The 18179-nt window shown below is 44.3% G+C and overlaps 1 protein-coding gene across 1 annotated transcript in view; it reads left to right on the top strand.

Annotated features, from left to right (window-relative positions):
* Nucleotides 1–17589, top strand: part of LOC147982228 (uncharacterized) — a 48357-nt gene extending 30768 nt beyond the window's left edge. The window contains exons 6-7 of the mRNA XM_087516244.1: nucleotides 16911–17237; nucleotides 17315–17589. Coding sequence (XP_087372370.1) covers nucleotides 16911–17237; nucleotides 17315–17589 — 602 coding nt within the window. The remainder of the gene's footprint in view (nucleotides 1–16910; nucleotides 17238–17314) is intronic.
* The last annotated feature ends 590 nt before the right edge of the window (nucleotides 17590–18179 follow it).

Genomic DNA, 18179 nt, shown 5'->3' with positions numbered 1-18179 from the left:
CTATTTGCAGCCAACAATAGCTCTAATGCAACATGGCCTTGTTTAACCATGAAATGCAAAACATAAGGGGTTAGTGGTCTGAGTTATGACACGTGGGACCCATCAGTTATCCACATGAATGTGGGACCCACCACTTACTCACATGCATGCGGGACCCATAACTTATCCACATAAGCATGCCCCGACCTGAGCCATCCACGAGCCCGAGCCAGCCCACCCGCCATTGCCTGCGCTTCCCCTTTCCCCTTTCCCCACCTTGTTCTTCCTCTTCTCCGGCAACGAAGCGCGCCGCCGGCGAGTGATGTCTAGGTCAATTTCGGCCTCCCGCCAATCATGGCCGCACTACGGTCCAGTGCCGTTGACAAGATGCCCGATTACCCGCACATTGAGCCTCTGAAGCGTTTGACTTGTGTGAAGGAGGAAAATAGCAACCGTGGGCGCGAGTTCGTCAAATGCTTGAGCAAGCCACAACCGGGGCAGGTTAGATCCGTGTACCGCACCAAGCAGCTGGATCGATTTCTTTATTTTTCCGTCGAATTTGGGCGGTGGATCTGATATAGGGTTCATGCTGCCGTCGACCCCTGTTTACCCTGTTTTTCATACGTCGCCCATTTTTATCCGTTGATTTTCTGGAGAAATATGGACATTTCAAGTGGCTCGATGAGTACGTTGAGAGGTTGAAATTGGCGGCTTCAACACAGGAGCTCAATTTCAATTTTGGGAGGCAGCTTGGTGTGGAACACGCCTCGCATTTGGTGGACGGAGCCGATCCAATGATGGACAGTGTTGAAGTGAAGTGTGAATTGAAGAAAATGGGCAAGCAACTAAAGCAGCTGATCGATTTGAAGCAGCAAGCAAATATGATGGCTGGAGCATTTTATTGCTGTGTCATTGCTATGGGTTTCTTTTACTTGATATTCATCAATCGCTAGAAATTGTTACAGTTTCAGTATGTTTGTCAAGCTAGTTTCAGAGTCAGGGTCCCTAGTTTCAGCTATTGTGTCTAGCTAGTAGTTTCAGTAAGTCAGGGATCATTTGTTAGCTGAATTAGAATTTGTGTGAAGCAAAGCCTGAATTCTGGTAATGATATTCAGACCCAATGATATTCTGGTAATAGGATGCGATATGTGCGCCATGCCAAGTTCTTGTAACTGAATCGAAGCAGAGATATCCAGTGTTCATGCTTCTTCAGTTAACAGAGTGCACACCCCCCAAATTCAGAAAAACAAATCTTGCTGCCAAATAGATGTTGGGCCGTGATAAAATAACCATGTCCAAATTGAGACAAGCCCACCCGCGTAGGGGCACCAGCCCAGTTTTATGGCATAGAGGAGCCCATGTTTAAAAAAATGCTTCGACTAAAACCTCAAAAATAAAATGTTGCTTCGGCAAATAAACCTTTTACAAACATACACTTCTTTACTTGTTTTTTCTTTAGCCAAATTTTGTGTCGAATAAATGTTGGGCCGTATGTATTGTACTTTTTTGTTTTGATTTACATATTTGTTGCTTGTCCACTATTGTTTTGTGATTCTTTTTAAGCATGTCTATGGCTCCATGAAATCCAAGAAAATGTTCATGTTTTGCTCTAAATATAATGTCCAGAGGTAAAATTCAAACCAACATTGTTAGGAGCACAGAAATATTTCTTTTGGGCATTTTAGTTGCATGTCCATGGTTGCACAAAAATTTGTTCACTACACCTACTAGCTAGGGTGACCCTATTAGCCAGGGCCTAGATACATGCATGCACACGTGCAGCACACCACGACATATATCAACCGACCAATATCAACTATATAGAAAAAAGGGAAAAACAGATAGAACACATCACAATATAGTAGCATAAGTAGTAGCATTGCATGAGCTAGATAGTACCACATTAAAGATAGATAAACGGGTCCGAAGCACGACATACATAGTACCATTACAACTTATATAGATAGTTCATAGTTCAACCCAACACGACAATAATAAAACTACACCCTACACAAGATAAAACACCACCGGCTTGCTTGCTTGCTCCAGGGCTCCAAGGACAACTCCTCTCCTCCATGGCCAACTCCCTCACTCGTCGTCATCGGTGGAGGGTGTGCATGCGCTCATCGGCGGGAAGGCGATGTCGAAGTCGTGAAGATGTTGTACATAGTGAATGCAATGAACTCGCATCCACACCAGAAAACACGGGTGAGGAGGTAGTAGGCGTCGAAGGGATTGGTGAACCTCATGATGAGCCCAATAGCATAGCCATTGTTACTGACCTCTTCGACTCGAAACATGACCGGAGAGCCCCTCGGGAGGTGGTGGTAGCCGGCGGAGAGGAAGAACTCTGTCAGCCCCCTTGACCCCCTCCACCTCGAGAACGCCCACGCCCGTAGGGTGTTCTCCACCCGGACTCTGGTAGGGTAGAGCAGATGGTAGGTAGCCCCGGTGAACTACATGGTGGCTCCATTGGGTTTGGTTTGTGGAGAAGAAGGAAGAAGGAGGGCAGATGGGGGAGAGGATGGGGTAGGGGTATGGATGAGGAGGGAGAGGAAGAAGATATGTGTGGCTTAAATAGCCCAAGTGCGACGTGGTTTTCACCGGGTGGAATTAATGAGCGGGCGGCGTTTGGTGGCGCCCCATCGAGGTGTGTACATGAGCGTGGGAAACCAAGGCTGCCATCAAACGCTGGATTAATAGCCAGGATGCGACGCGTTTGTGGCATTGGTCACGGGTCAATGGGTCACTCCTGCATGTTCTTTTATCCCGCTCATCAATTGCCATGTTGCAACGTCCCGCACGCGTCTGTGCCGTCGTGGGTCAAGGGGACACGCCTGCCCCATTTTCTCTGCGTGTGCCGCCATGCATGCATGGCAATGTAGCATGCTGGCTAGGGCCTGGCTAGAGGAGGCAACGTTCGGTCCAAAGGTCTAACGGGTGGGCTTCTTTTACCAGAGCCCAACGGCTAGCCCATGCAGCGTAAGAAAAACAAGGGCAACGGCTACTGCATGGCACTGCATCCTCTAAAAACCACTACAGCAAATCAGAGCATAGCCCGTGGATCGGTGACGTGGCACTGCATGCTAATCCACACCGTTGAACGCGCAATTATCCAGCGATCTAGAGAAGAGGGGGGGGGGGGTTATCTAGCATTGTTGAATGCAGCCAATCACAGAGCATCACACGGATCAGTGACGTGTCCCTAGCGCCTTATCGAGACCGTTCGCTAACAGAGATCTAGCGGCTCGGAAGGATGCGGGGTTTCAGATGGGGTTATGAGGGGTTTTGAGAGGGTTTTGAGGGCTAGGGTTGAGCATAACTATTTCAAAAAAATCATAAAAATATGGAACATTCACCCATCATCATATTATGTGAGTGAGTTGCTGGGAAAATAAGAAACTTGGTCTATGGGTATTTTCATGAGAAACCCTTCACAAAACATAGCTATCATGAATGAGGTTGCATGGGATTCAAACTAGGGTTGAGCATAACTAATTCAAAAAGATCAAAAAAATATGAAACTTTCACCCATCATCATATTATGTGAGTGAGTTGCTGGGAAAAATAAGAAACTTGGTCTATGGGTATTTTCATGAAAAACCCTTCACACAACATAGCTATCATGAATGAGGTTGCATGTGATTCAAGATAGGGTTTAGGGATAAGCTTGTCATAATTTATCCAAATGATTATATATTTGGCATGGACCCTATATTTGCACACTAGATGTCAAGTTTTGATTTTTGGCACATTTATAAAAGGTCAAATTTTTTTGCTTAGGAATGGGGTGTTTAGCCTAGCTTTGGACCTCATTAAGGCAAGTTTTTCACATCAACAATAAGTGCTCAACAATTTTGCACACCAGATGTCAACACTAGATGGCAAGTTTTTCACGTCAACAATAAGTGCTCATTGAGGCAAGATTTTCACATTAACATGCATATGACTAATATTAAAGCATCGTACCATCAATACCACATATTAAACAAATTTAAATAGCATTACACAAATACCAGTTTACACAAATTGAGGCAAGATTATTATTCTACAACACACATCACCATTACACATGTTTGACAAATGAAGTTTTCACTTCTTCTTAGCACTCGATTTCTTCTTCTTCTTACCACTTTTTGATCATACGACACCTAGTTCACTCAACAGCTTGATTTTCATAACTGGACTAGCTAGGACAGCTGGAGTTGGCACCACAACATCTACATGAGGCTCAGTTTGCACAACAACTCCAGTAGCTTCAATTGGTAATACAATTTGCAATATAGGCTCGGTTTGCATCACATCTGCCGCAACAGCTTCAGTTTGTGGAACATCTTCAGTTTTAGTTTCAGTTTGCGGAACATATGACACAACAGCTTCAGTTTGCACCACATTCTTGTAACGCCCCGGACATACCCGCCAGTGGTCGTCACTCCTGGCGGGATCTAGACTGGGCCCACAGATCAATACTAGTCTTTTCTGCGCACTTTGTCCTCACTCGTGGGCACCCGGGAGCAACTTCCTGGTCGGTCACCCATCCTGAAACTACTCCAAGCTGAGCACGCTTAACTTTGGAGTTCTGTTCGAATGGGCTCCCGGAAAAGAAGGAATTCTTTATTGATATGAGTAGTCTACCATCCCTAATAAGCCAGGCTATCGCATACACCCCCACTCAAAGGAACCGACGTCCTCGTCGGGCCTCATGAATGATCCCTCTTGGCACAAACGTCTGTGCTTCCAGTCCAGCACATGTGCCATGCCGTGTGCCACGACGGGTCACAAACATCATGCACAACATGACCGCGCACCTGTCCGCAAACATCCGTGTAACCGCGAGGGTCGGCTGTGATACCAACTTGTAACACCCCGGACATACCCGTCGGTGGTCGTCACTCCTGGCGGGATCTAGACTGGCCCCACAGATCATACTAGTCTTTTCTGCGTACTTTCTCCTCACTCGTGCGCACCCGGGAGCAACTTCCCGGTCGGTCACCCATCCTGAAACTACTCCAAGTTGAGGACGCTTAACTTTGGAGTTCTGTCCGAATGGGCTCCCGGAAAAGAAGGATTTCCTTATTGATATGAGTAGTCTACCATCCCTAATAAGCTAGGATATCACAATTCTGCACCACATCATCATCCAAATGTTGGTCACGATGCATCACAAGATCAAAGACTGCCTCATTTTGCATCACAACATCATCCAACTCTTGCTCATTTTGCACCGCAACATCATCCAACTCTTGCTCATTTTGCACCGCAGCACCACCGCACTCTGGTTCATCACGATAACTTCTCTTTTTTCTACAGCCATTGATTCTTGCCATTTTGATTGCCCAACAATCTTCAACAACAAGGGGTTGACCTCCACGCTTCCTCCTGAAAAACAAAGCTTGTAATTTGGCTAGTAATTAAATAAACAACCAAATTAAAAAAACACAAACGTAAACATACTTTGGCCTTTCAGGAGTGTAACGACATTTTGGAGATCCTTTTCGGTGCCCAAGTTCTTATCACAGCTTGTATCTATTTTTGTTACCTTTTTGGGACCTTTTTGGCTTTGCATCCTTGTTCCCCTTCCCTTTTTTACTACTCCCACATTTCTCAAACCATGCCTTGAATCTACTCTCTTTAGGCCTGCCAGCTTTTCTTTTTGTTAGGGGAGGACACATGGAAAATTCAATTTCCACTTCAAGCCACTAAGACTGATCTGTAAGTGCTGGAATTGGAGTTGCATATGCAGCCTTGAATCTTGCCACTGAGTAGTATTCCAGCAAGTATGGGTGCATGTTTATCTTGGGCTGGGAGGCCAAGAAAAGTATGGCATGGTCACAAGGTTTCCCGGTGTGTTGCCACTCGAGGAAAGTGCAGTCATGCAACTCAGTGTTAACAACATGCCTTCTTCCAGTCTTGGTATCTCTAACTTCAGCACCCCACAATGAAGATTTTTCAACACACAAATGTGAAAGATTCCTGCTCCTGTTCACCACCTGTTGTACCAATGCAGGAAGCATATCCCCTTGCAGACAATCACCAATGTTTCTTCTCAATTCCCACATGTGCATGATCATGATCATGATCTGGTCAACCATGTCATGCACAGGCAAGTTCTTTAACTGCTTTATCTTGTTCTTAAAACTTTCTGCCAATTTATTGTTGATATGATCACACTTGATGGCACTGTTAAATCCTGACATGTACCACAATAGAGAATGATAGGTGTTCAACCATGGACAAACTCACTGCATGCTGCTTTTATCTTATCAAGATGATATGAATGTGTTTGTTTGGTGTAAGATCTTGCTGCTAGCCACATTCTCCCAAATTCTTCCCCTCTGAATTTTTTGATCAAATTCATCCACATATGGCCAAAGCACTCCCTCTGCTCACAATGAGGAAAAATATTCTTCACTGCATTTTCTAGCCTTTTACATGCATCTGTGTGTACTGCCAAAGGTGACACTGGCGCTATGCATCTTTTCAATTGCATCATGAACCATGTCCATGAAACCTCTGTCTCTGACAGAAACAAACCAATACCAACAGGGAACATCCAGTTGTGTCCATCTATGCTGCCAATTGACCATTCCATTTTCCTGTCAATAAAGATGAGTATGTGCTCAAATATGGACAGCACCCTGCTTTCAAGCCATCTATGCAAGGCTTTAAAGCCATAAAGAACTTGGAGAAAAGAACTCTACCATCCTTTGTTACCTCATTATCTATCTCCACAACATTTCCAGGTGACCTCTTTTCCACCTCTGCTTTGAGGTTATAAAGAATCCTAAAAGTATTTGCCCAATCACCATATAATTCTTTCATTGCCCTGTGTTTTTCTTTCCACACTGTGGTATACTTCACCTTAATGGGGTACTTCTTTTCCAAGGCCACTTTAAGTTTCTTTGCTATAGTGTTTGGTTTTCTGGCTAAAATTGGAGTGATCTTTTCTGCAATCCAAAGCTGTGATGTCATGATTGATACTCTCGGTGAACTTGTAATACAAGAATGTGGATTTGGGATTTGATTAACCCTAATGGTACTTCCATCAGGTTGAATTCTAGCAGATATGTACCACTTGCAAGGCCTGACGCTTCCATCGAAACCTCTGCACCTTGCATAAAATTTCTTTATGTCAGTCCACATAGTCTTGGCATCAAACTCATGTTTGACTACATAAGTCTTGAAACACATCCTAAACTCCTTCATGCTTGGGAACAATTTGCCTACTTCAATAACAGGATTTTCTTTGTCATACAAACTTACAAGCTCATCTTCATGTGCATCATCTACATCATCTGCATCATCATTCATCAACTATCCATCCACATCTTCATAAGCATCTCTGTTAGCATCATTAGGAAAACTAGATTCACACCTCTCTTCCTCATCTTGATCATCTACTGGATCTACTGGAATGCCACAATTTTTGACCATCTCAGTGTCAGCCATTGGTGCAATGACCAAATCAGTAATCTCTTCTAATTGTACTGAATTCCAATCAGCACAAACAATCCTTGCAGCACCATCACAACCCTCTTTTACATCTTGATCAAACCCCCATATTACTGTCCCTTCACCCGTAAACATGGGCGTTATCTATCTCTGTGAGGCCCAATCATCATCTACCATATGTGAAGCCAACTTTGAGGGCACATATCCAACCTTAGAATCTGATTTCAGATCAACAAGCTCTGCATGAAAGGTAGTCTATTTGCTTGCCCAGCCGTCTTGCCGATCAATTTCATCAACCATCTCTTCACCATTCTCAATTCTCACATACTCACCCTCCCAATTATCAAACTGTAACAATGCTACCTCCTGCTCTGGACCCCAAAAAAATGCTCTCCCCAATTTTCTCCACGACATTTCTCACGACCCTCTCTTCCATGCTCTGTATTTCCCGAGGATCAATCTTTTCACATTCAAACTCCCATTTCACAATTGTATCTCTCTCCATGTCTCGCACACTACCATCACCTAGCTTCACCTTAGAAGGAAAGAATTCGACAGTGAATTCGAATGGCCTACCCCTGTTTGTCAATCGCGGGCAGTGTGAGCTACCGAAAGCAGATGGCGCACAAATCGCATAGGTTGGAAAGGATGCACATACCTAGTCGACGTTGTTGTCTCTGGCGGCTCCATCGTGGTCAGCCCCCCTCCCCCGCACCCAAATCTGGATGAAATCGACCAAAAACAGAGGAAACAGAGGCGATGCGGGGAGATCTAACTCGACAAGGAGGGGGACAGGACAAGGGGTGGTTCAGGATTTACTCACCACTTGAAAGGTCGGTTGCGCACCTTGACTTGAACAATGGACATGGTGGCGGCTGCTCCATTATACATATAATATAGTTGAAACTAAGGTTGTGTTTCATAGAAAAGTATGGAAAATTAAAGTATTGGAAAACCACAGTAATTTAACAAGTAGGTACAATCGGATGGTGACGGATTGGGGCCTAAGTATATAAAAACATTGTACACTAGTAATTGCATACACAAATAAAAAAAATTCTACACAAAGCTACAATTTCTACACTAGTAATTATCACTAGCTACAATTTCTACACAAATCAATCCATGCAAGTAACTTTGGATTCTACATGACACAAAGCAATCCATGCAACTAACTTTTCATTCTACATGACACAAAGCAATCCATGCAACTAACTTTGGATTCTACATGACAAAAAGCAATCCATGCAACTAACTTTGGATTCTACATGACACAAAGCAATCCATGGTATATATACTAAAATTTCTACACAAATTAACGCAATCCCCTAAGGGCATCTATAATGCCAGTCGCTTGTACAGGCAGAAAAGAATAAATATCAAAATATAAAAAAGGCATCTAAGTTCCCCGGTCTACAATGGCGGCCACTAATTTCCTGGGTTAATTAAACCACCTGGAGCGCTTGATGAGGAAAGAAAACGAGGCTAGCGCTCGGTGCACAAGTTTGTGCCAGCGCTTAATGTGACACCAAGATTCACTAAAATAACTGTTAATCAACTACATGAATCCCGATGGATCCCGCCGGCGTGTTCGTGAACGGAGGACGTGGGAGAGTGGAGAAGAAGGAGATGCGATGGAAGTAGTATAGTGGATCTAACCTTGGTGCCGGAGAGGGGCGGGGACGGGGCGACAACGGGGCCGGCAACGGAGCGTCGACGGGGTGGCGGCGGCGGCTTTGGTCAGGGAGAGGGGTGTGAAATGAGAGAGAGCGGTGACTTAGGTCTTTCACTAAGTTGACTTAGATAGATTATCGCTGGCGTTGGGAGAAACGGCAACACCATAGCTAATAACATGCCAAATAAAAAAATAATAAGATTAATAATGAAAGACTTGACAAAATAAAAGACTCAAAATTTGAACTGGTAGTAAAGAAATAAAATTCCTAAATTAATAAAAACGGTAAAATTAATTATCACGAAAGGCATAATATAAAATTTCTATTATTTTGTGACTAGTATAATAATTAAATACTTAAAACACTTGATCAAATGGAAAAAGTCTTTCTGGCGTACAAAGCAGACAGATGCCAGCACTGACAAACTAACTATGACATTCAAATAAAAGCAACGCCACCAGTGCGTTCCAAACGATGAGTGCATATGGGCCAAAAGATTTGCGGCGTTTCAAAAAAAGCAACACCAACACTAAGCTTGTAAAGCTGACATGCTGATTTGGCCTACGCCAGCACTATTTGGAAAATATAGTGCTAACATTGATGGGAAATGGTGTTCCACCAATGATAGTTGTGGCTAGTCATTTTCCACTAGTGAGTGATCCTCCTAGATATTCATTTTTCTCACCAGAACCAACTCTCCTAATAATGCCCCTACTAAACATTCGCAAACAAGTGAAGATACTCTCCTAGGTAAAGATGATCCCTTTCTTAGTCATAAGGAAACTACTTTGCTCTGAAGACAGTAACATAAAGAGTGTCCTGATGGGTTATCATTCGCCAACTTTGTTTCTATAGAATGGCTAAATCATAGGTATGGAGGTCTCAGAACCCCACACCTTCCTTGTCATTTGGAAGGCATATTCACCACCAAGCTAGCCAATGCATTTTCTTCTCTGCCTCCATGTCCCCAAACAAAAGGTCGGCATTGCATCAGCTATTTCTTTGCATGGTTTCTTTAGAATTTTGAAAACAGCCATGGCATAAACCGCGATAGATTAGATATGTTCTTTCAAAAGTATTTCCTTCCTGCGAAGGACAGCAATTTTTCCTTGCAACCTTTAAGTTGATTCACAACTCTTTTAATGAGCTGAGATAAACTATAACTATGGTCTAAACCCACCATAGATGGTAGAGGATGATATGTGTCAGAGATAGATTCTATCATTATGTTCAATTTCAAATAAACCTGAGCCCTAACCTCCACATTCACATTTGGAATAAAAATAGATACTACATTTCCCTTCGCATGTCATTTTTCCAGATCTTGCACAATATTAATCCAATAACTACCTCAGTGAGATTGGATTATTCATAACTGCATTCATAAGGATTAGTGAATCATCGGCAATTAATAAATGAGAGACTAATGGTGCATTTTTGCGCACCTGAATGTCTTTAATGCCATGAACCTCCTCCTTATGAGCCAAAACACTAGATAAACCCTCGACACACATAACATATAAATATGGTGATAAAGGGTCCCCTTATCAGAGCCACCTTGTAGTGGTAAATTCCTCCGTTTCTTGGTCATTATACTGCACTCGATATTTCACCAATGAAACAGAAGCCACTAAGAGCTCCACAAACTCGTCCTGGAATCGCAGTTATTCCATCATCCTCTCCAAGAATTGTCATTCCACACAATCATAGGCTTTGTGCATATCAAGCTTTACAACAAAATACCCCTCTTTTCCTTTCTTTTTATTCTTTATAGTTTGACTACACTCATAATCTAGCAAAATACTATCCATAATGAGATGGCCTGGAACAAGAGCACTTACAGTAGGGAAAAATTATCACCAAGACATAGCTTAAGTGAAAAGCAATGGCCTTATAAATCACCTTATAAAGCACATTGCAAGGACTTATCGGTCTATATATACTGGGTGATCCTAGTCGGGTTCCACTCTTAGGATTAGAACAATGACCTCCATATTTCAGGAATAGTCTTCTTTTAACAGCATTAAGAACTTCTGCAGTTAAAGCATAACCGAGAATGTTCTTTAAAGAAAATAGCATGCAGTCCATCTATAACGGGAGCTTTGGTATCACGAATAGAAAAATGTGTTTCTTTACCACTTCAGGAGTATATGGTTTCAGTAGAGCTTCATTCGTATCCATCGTCACCCTCAGATTAACATTTTCAAGCAAACAGGGATACGGTCCGTCTATCTCGATGGAGAACAGACCTTCATATTGGGAAATTAGCAGGCTTAAGTATGATGTACCCTCTTGTCAAATGCCTTGATCACCCTTTAGCTTGTTCATATGGTTCCCTCCATAAAACCTATAGGGCGAGGACACAAATGTCTATCATGTTTCCCTCCATAAACCTCTATGGTCTGCTCATGGCACATGGCCCCACAATGGCCATGGTTGCTATTAACAATGGAAATTTGAAAAAAAATGGTAAAAGAAAACGGGTGATCCATCCGCAAAACATCGCTACCCCAAAAATTATTCCACCATGTAATCTTTCTTTTCCAAGCATGGACTTCTCGCGGATTTCCTGTAGAAATGGATAATCTAATTGCATATCTAGAACAAGCAGGGAGAAGCAACTAAAAGCATCAGTTTGCCACAAAACTATCCTAGAATTTTCTAGGCTGCATTAGTTTACCAACATATGGAAAGTTGTAAGCACAACTGAGCAAACAATAATGAAAAAATTGCCCAAGAAATAATGTGGGTAAGAACAAATTTACACTGTGTAGCAAGCAAGTATGTGGCATCATGATGCGATGGAAATTGAAACATCCTCAACCATGAAAACTTGATCATAGATCTTGTCAGCCGCTAGATCCACCTCTGGGCCTTCTTCATCGCCCCATTCGATCCCATTGGGGCTCTCTTGTGTCCCATCAATGCATCGGCATCAGAGACAATGCGGCAACTAGTGTTGCAGAACGTAGTATTTCAAAATTTTCCTACGATCACGCAAGATGTATCTAGGAGATGCATAGCAATGAGAAGGGAAGAGTATGTCTACGTACCCTCGTAGACCGAAAGCGGAAGCGTTATGAAACGCGGTTGATGTAGTCGAACGTCTTCGTGATACAACTGATCAAGTACCGAACGCACGACACCTCCGTGATCTACACAAGTTCAGCTCGATGACGTCCCTCATACTCTTGATCCAGTTTAGGTCGAGGAAGAGTTTCCACAGAACGACGGCGTGATGACGGTGATGATGAAGTTACCGACGCAGGGTTTCGCCTAAGCACTGCAACGATATGACCGAGGTAAAAATCTGTGGAGTGGGGCACCGCACACGGCTAAGACAACTATCAACTTGTGTGTCTATGGGGTGCCCCCTGCCCGTATATAAAGGGGTGGAGGAGGGGGATGGCCGGCCACCAAGGGGGGAATCCTACTCCTACTAGGAGTAGGTTCCCCCCTTTCCTAGTCCTACTAGGAGGGGGAGGAAGGGAGAGAGGGGAGGATGGAAAGGGGGAGCGGCCCCCCTCCCAATTCGGATTAGGCTTGGGGGGGCACCCCTCCTCTTGGCCTTCTCCTCTCTCTTCCACTAAAGCCCATGTATGCCCATTAAGCCCCCGGGGGGTTCCGGTAACCTCCCGGTACTCCGGTAAATGCCCGAACTCATCCGGAACCATTCCGGTGTCCGAACATAGCCTTCCAATATATCGATCTTTATGTCTCGACCATTTCGGGACTCCTCGTCATGTTCGTGATCAAATCCGGCACTCCGAACAACCTTCAGTACATAAAAACACATAAACTCATAATTTCGATCGTCATCGAACGTTAAGGCCGAGGGAGATTTACGTCAGCACGACGGCGTGATGATGGTGACGATGAAGTTACTGACGCAGGGCTTCGCCTACGCACTACAATGATATGACTGAGGTGGAAATCTGTGGATGGGGGCACCGCACACAGCTAAGACAACTGTCAACTTGTGTGTCTATAGGGTGCCCCCCTCCCCATATATAAAGAGGTGGAGGAGGGCGCCGGCCGGCCGGCCACCATGGGCGCGCCCCCAAGGGGGGAATCCTACTCCTACTAGGAGTAGGTTCCCCCTTTCCTAGTCCTACTAGGAGGGGGAAGGAAGGGAGAGAAGGGAGGAAGGAAAGGGGGGCCGGCCGCCCTCCCAATTCGGATTGGGCTTGGGGGGGCACATCCCTCCTCTTGGCCTTCTCCTCTCTCTTCCACTAAAGCCCATGTAGGCCCATTAAGCCCCCGGGGGGTTCCGGTACTCCCGTAAATGCACGAACTCATCCAGAACCATTCCGGTATCCAAACATAGCCTTCCAATATATCGATCTTTATGTCTCGACCATTTCGAGACTCCTCTTCATGTCCATGATCATATCCGGGACTCCGAACAACCTTCGGTATATCAAAACACATAAACTCATAATACCGATTGTCATTGAACGTTAAGCATGCGGACCCTATGGGTTCGAGAACTATGTAGACATGACCGAGACTCACTTCCGGTCAATAACCAATAGCGGAACCTGGATGCTCATATAGGTTCCTATATATACTACGGAGATCTTTATCGGTCAAACCGCATAACAGCATACGTTGTTCCCTTTGTCATTGGTATGTTACTTGCCCGAGATTCGATCGTCGGTATCTCAATACCTAGTTCAATCTCGTCACTGGCATGTCTCTTTACTCGTTCTGTAATGTATCGTACCGCAACTAACTCATTAGTCACATTGCTTGCAAGGCTTATTGTGATGTGCATTACCGAGAGGGCCCAGAGATACCTCTCCGATACACAGAGTGACAAATCCTAATTTCGATCTATGCCAACTCAAAAAACACCATCGGAGACACCTTTAGAGCATCTTTATAGTACCCAGTTACGTTGCGATGTTTGATAGCACACTAATTGTTCCTCCGGTATTTGGGAGTTGCATAATCTCATAGTCATAGGAACATGTATAAGTCATGGAGAAAGCAATATCAATAAACTAAATGATCATAGTGCTAAGCTAACGGATGGGTCAAGTCAATCACATCATTCTCTAATGATGTGATCCCGTTCATCAAATGACAAGTCATGTCTATGGTTGGGAAACTTAACCATCTTTGATTAACGAGCTAGTCAAGTAGAGGCATACTAGTGACATTCTGTTTGTCTATGCATTCACACATGTACTAAGTTTCCAGTTAATACAATTCTAGCATGAACAATAAACATTTATCATGATATAAGAAAATATAAACAACAACTTTATTATTGCCTCTAGGGCATATTTGCTTCAACTAGCCCATGATGTTGTGCCTCCTATCGTGAGCACTGCCAATGACAAGGTCCTTGCCTGCCTTGATCAGGGAAACCATCCCATGACAAAACACCTCATGAAGGAGGCCCTTGCACACCAAGAAGAGGAATCGGTGCACCTTCTTGTGGATCCCCATCTTGTGATGCTCACTCTACCCAAGCGGGTGGCAACATGCCACATGCTAACAGTACTCGATGGTTCGGGTTGTTTTCCTGATGTGGGATGAAGGCATTGGTCAGTCATAGGCTCGTAGTGTGTTGATGCTTCACCTCATGCTTGTGAAGATGTTTGCAGCGCCGGAAACGGTGGGCATCACCTCATCTTCAATGGAAGCTCGGGCTTGGGTAGCGAGGCTGGTCGACATGGCCGAGCAAGGACCGGCCACGTCAGCCAATCTGTCTAACATGATTACATGCTTGTGAGGTCTAGTTAAGGCGGCAACAGCCTCCGCTGGTAATTGTCTTGGTGGGCTGTGGTCCTTGATAACTGGGCAAGGAATATTAAGACGAGCTGTGGCCCATATATGCAGAGGCATTTCTGTACCTGCATGCATAGTGGGGGTCATCGTGTGCAACTTGTCGGCGCTCACCTTCCATTGGAAGGGTTTTTAGTCTAGTCCTAGAACAATGGTCATCGCACGAGGATGTTCGTGGCCCCAGTAGCAGCATCTAAACATTTCTTATGAAAAACACATTATTTACAAAAAATTGTGTCAACACATTAATATTACAACTAACATTTTTTTGAACGCATGAACATTTTTATTATCAAATTGCGTGAAAATTTTATAAATACGTGGACATATATTTAATTATGAACATTTCCTTGAAATGCATGAATTTTATTAAATTACATGAATATATTCTTGAAAATGCACTAGTAAAATTTTAAATTAGAATGTCGTTTTACAAAAATATCTGAATTATTACTACGTGTGAACTGTTTCTTAAGTTACATGAACATTTTTATTAATATGTGAATGCCTTTTTTGTTTACATGGATATTCTTTTGAAATGCAAAAAAATATTTTATAGTTACATGAATTTGTATTGAAAACCCTAGCACCATTTAGTAGTACATGAAGTTATTTTTTTTTAAATGTGCATACCTTTTGAAAGTATGTGAGCATTTAAAAACATAGATACTCACGTATCTCCAAATGCATCCTTATAATTTCCTTAAAATAAAAGAGAAATATATAAAAAAAATAGAAAACGAAGAAACAAAGAATTTCTTAAGAGACGTTGGTTACACTGTACCGAATTATATTAAAATAAGAGGGCTTTGGCCCATCCAAACTGGGATCAATCTGGGCCGAGAAACCAGATCGAAATGACTGAAATCCCGACGCTGACATTGATGCTGACGTTGGATCAATATCTCTTCCCGCGCGGAGGAAATTATACGCGGAAAAATTACTTCCTTCTAATTTTTCCTGAGTTTACTTCTTGCCTAGTTTAGCATTCTCCCCGAACCCTAGCCCCTCCCCCCACCTACCCACGCCGCTATATATTCCCAGCCATTCCGCCCATTCCAGTCACAGGCTCATAGCAATTCCCTCTTCTCCTTCCATACAGTACCGAGTACATTCTCGCCAACTCACCTGTGCGATGGATCCCAAAGCCCTGGCCGCCAAGGAGGAGGAGGAGCTCGTCGAGCAACTCTGTAGCGACCTCACCTGCGCCTGCGCCCACCCACATCCTGCCCCCACCGACGGCGCAGCCGCCGCCGGCCCCATCAACCCCCCTGACCCTGCTCCTGCTGTCCTCAACCTGTCTCCCACGGGGTTCCTCGCCACCCTCCGCCAAGCCGCCGTGGACGCATCGTCCGTCGTCGGTGAGTTCACCCGCGCCAGGCTTCTCAGCTTCTCCCGCGCGTTCGCCCGGGGCTGGGGCCCCGCTGGCCCTGGCAGGTACGAACGTCGCTCCGTCCAGGAGCTCGTCGACGACAGGATCTTCCCCGACCTCAACCTGCCTGCCGAAGATGACCCGGAGGAGCAGATGAGGAGCCGCAAGCGCAACGTTTCCTCCTCCAATCCCGACGGTGCCATCCCCGGGCCAAGTAAGAGGAAGAGAAGCCTCTCGCCGCCCAACATCACCGATCTGGAGGAGGAACTGGCCGGTTCGCAGGTGGCTGCTGCCGAGGCCGAGGATGCTGCTCACAAACAAGGTAGTAAGCCTGATTCTTTTTTCTTGGAGATTAACAAGTACCTCTCGACCGTATGGTTCATTTCCATTCTCAACTGATCCATTTTCATTTTCAGCTGCAAGGTTAGGAGAGCAGCAGGCAGACAGTGGATCTGCATCCGCTTTCAATACACAAGACCAACCCGCCGCAACAGAGAATGACGAAGCCGAGGCTGATGTTGCTGCTCCCATAGAAGGTTCGCGCGCTTCTTTAATCAAGTGTTCAAAAAAGATGGAGAAAGGCTCTCCTATATACTGTTCCTCATCCTATGTCATTTTCTCAGCTGCAATGCCAGGAGAAGCTGCAGGTAGACCTCGGCTCAGCCAGGCTGACATCCGGGAGAGACTCGGGAAGCTGATCTCCAAGGTGAAAAACCAAGCCACCAGGACGTTCCCGGAAAACTATCTGGGCAAGTTGAATTGGTTTCGGAGGCAGGTTGCCAAGGACCATGGATATGCTATGGAGACGTCAGCTCATGTTGGCAGCGCTTTATCGGACCAACCTGCAAGCAGATGCAATGTCGAGAGTACTGTGGGAGAAAGGGAGTTGCCATCTCAATTGAATGTCGCAAGTGCCCAGGCAGAAGAAAGAAGGCCAGAAATTCGTACATCAACAATCGCAGGTAACGAATTGGTGTACTAGATGTGCCTATCAAAAGTGTTTAGATAGACGAGTTGGATGCTAATGTTCCTGTTACAGGTGGTTTGTTTCCTGTGCATGGAGATGGAGGCATGTCTTCACAGCGTGAAGCCGGAAATGAAGACAAGGCAAGTGACGACGTGCATGAAGGCAATGCTTCTCTGCAGGTGTCGGTGCCTGATGTCATACCGAGGGTTCCTCAACCCTCGCCTGCTATGGAACATCAGCCGGCCATCGCTAGCCCGAGAAGGGAACCTGACAATCTGGATGGGGGACAGAACGATCTGGATGAGATGCAACCTGGCCCTTCTAGCTGTGCGAGCGCTCCTCCATAACTCCTACTTTGTTAATGACCTTGTTGGTCTATACATTATTTCAGACTGTGTTTTGTTTACTGGAGCCATCGCTTATTTCTACTAGATTATCAACTATAAGTTCTCGAATGGAATGGTTGACATTGTTATTGTGTCGCTGCTTGGTTCTATGCTTAATATGATAATACCATTTATTTTAATTGTGTGAATTTTCATATTATTAACATGAGAATTAATCATGTTCAGTATTTTGTGTTGTGTTTTGGTTTTACAATCTATTATATATACAACTTGGCTGTTACGAAAAATTGGCAAGATGAGATATGTTTCTGTCCTCTAGGCATCTTGTTGTGGCATCATAACTAAAATATATATTCATGTTTTTTAAGTGTCCAAGCATTTTAAGAAATACCTATGCATAGTTGACATTTAGTGCTACTTCCTGTAAACTCTGCCTATCTGCGCTTGGTGAGGAAAAATATCATGGATGTATTAAAACGTAGGCTTTGGCTACTATCACGAAGCATGTAAAAGGAGTCAATTAGCTGGATTACACTAGAACAAAGCGTTGGTAAGTGATGATTTTCTTCGGCCAATAGAGCTATGCCATC

This window comes from Triticum urartu, chromosome 3A, assembly GCF_056163025.1.
Source record: "Triticum urartu cultivar PI428250 chromosome 3A, HENAU_Tu73, whole genome shotgun sequence".
Lineage (NCBI taxonomy): Eukaryota > Viridiplantae > Streptophyta > Magnoliopsida > Poales > Poaceae > Triticum > Triticum urartu.
The sequence above is the reverse complement of the archived record's forward strand: the minus strand, read 5'-3'. Positions and strand labels throughout refer to the sequence as shown.